Below are 1,737 nucleotides of genomic sequence, written 5' to 3' on the forward strand. Positions count from 1 at the left end.
TAGTTCTTCTGGTCTCATAGTTGTATAGGTTGCAGATCGGATGGTGTACCAGTCGCTAGGACTGATTGTTTCCATTAATTTTGGTTTTCTTCTTTCTACAAACACATTTTTTAAAAACACTTTTCCCTAGTAACTAAGGCCTAGAGGTGATGACAGAAAACATATGGAAAGCTGTTGATAAACTTAAGCTGCCCATGTGGATTTACTCATTCAAACATGATATCACCTACTATATGTGAAAAAACACAAGGTGATAAAAAGAGATTATGAATAGTTTCTGTGTTCACACAGCTCACAAACTTGGGGAAAGAACAATTTAACATCATTCCTACCTAAAAATAGATTTTATTCCTCATTTCACTGAAAAGTGCCAGCAACTATTTAATTGGCTATGAATATATACAGTAAATGAATATATTTTAAGAAATGCATTATGGGAAGTAGACTTTGATTTAAACTAGACTCTTCCCTCTTACCACCATATATTTGCCTGTCAAACCATCAAAGGTAGATGGTCCACATCAAGGAAACAGCATGAGTTTGGACTAAAAGGAATTAGGGGAATAATTAATAACTTGATATGGAAATAATAAAATATAGGAGTGACATGGAAGAAGATAAAGTTGGATGTGCAGCGTAAGTCCAACCATGAAGGAACTCAAATGCCATCTTAGCACTTGTTCCTATATGAATTTCAGACAAGTCACTCTGGTGGAAATATGGAGATGGACTGGAAGGGAGTCAAATCTAGTAATTCACAGGGTTGTGGTGAGAGTTAGAAATATGTAAAGAAGTTCAGCACAGGCCTTCCACTATTGTAGTCCACAGTGCTTGACTTGGTAAGCACTCAAATCTTGGTTGAATCGACCAGCCAGAGCAAAGATTTGTTAAAAAAAGATCTAAAATGACTTAATTTCAAGATGAAAAATGAATACTTTTTTTCCACAACCAATTTAAATATTGTAATTTTCCTATTAAAATCCACTAGCATTAAATCCTTAGGAAAACAGACTGAAAGGATCCTCTAAGAGTCCTATCCTGACATGAAAGTTAAGAGAAAACAGGCACTAACTTAAGGAAAATATTAGGGCACTAATAAAAACACAGGAGCCCTGGTGACACAGTGGTTAAAGTGTTTGGCTGCTAACCAAAAGGGGTTCAAGCCCACCAACAGCTCTGTGGGAGAAAGACATGGCAGTCTGCTTCCCTAAAGATTTATAGCCTTGGAAACCCTATGGGGCAGTTCTACTCTGTCCTATAGGGTTGCTATGAGTTGGAATAGACTCAGTGGAAGTGGGTTTGGTTTGATTTGGTTAATAAACACCCCAATACTCATAAATAGGAACTGTCACATAGGAAATGTACCTCCTCTCCTCACCTCTGTTCCGCAGGCTCTGCTCCTCTCTGAGACAATAGCAGCATGCTGTCCTGTTTCTCATGCACAACTGGAACCTGGGGTGGGGAGATGGGCTCGTAGGTCTCTGAAGAGACATGACTCCTCTCTGGGGATTTTCCAGGCCTAATATTGTAATATGTAAAATATTAGATTGTGCTTCAAGGGCTTACCTAGGGCTTAAACAGAAATTGGTTAACTCATTACTTCATTCAGGAAACGGCAAGAAAAGTTGTCAACACTGGGCAGAAAATAGCTGCCTCAGGCATTCACTATATACCTAAGGTGGTGGTGGTTATGTGCCGTGGAGTCCGACCCGACTCATAGCGACCCCTCCTTGGGTT

The 1,737-nt window shown here is 39.2% G+C and overlaps 1 protein-coding gene across 1 annotated transcript in view; it reads right to left on the bottom strand.

The window, feature by feature from the left end:
• Nucleotides 1-1,737, bottom strand: part of NCOR1 (nuclear receptor corepressor 1) — a 308,055-nt gene that overhangs the window by 13,541 nt on the left and 292,777 nt on the right. Inside the window, exon 42 of the mRNA XM_042781622.1 lies at nt 1,379-1,519. Coding sequence (XP_042637556.1) covers nt 1,379-1,519 — 141 coding nt within the window. The remainder of the gene's footprint in view (nt 1-1,378; nt 1,520-1,737) is intronic.

This window comes from Orycteropus afer, unplaced genomic scaffold (genome assembly GCF_000298275.1).
Source record: "Orycteropus afer afer isolate SDZICR_OR568_19922 unplaced genomic scaffold, OryAfe1.0 scaffold00139, whole genome shotgun sequence".
NCBI classification, from domain to species: domain Eukaryota; kingdom Metazoa; phylum Chordata; class Mammalia; order Tubulidentata; family Orycteropodidae; genus Orycteropus; species Orycteropus afer.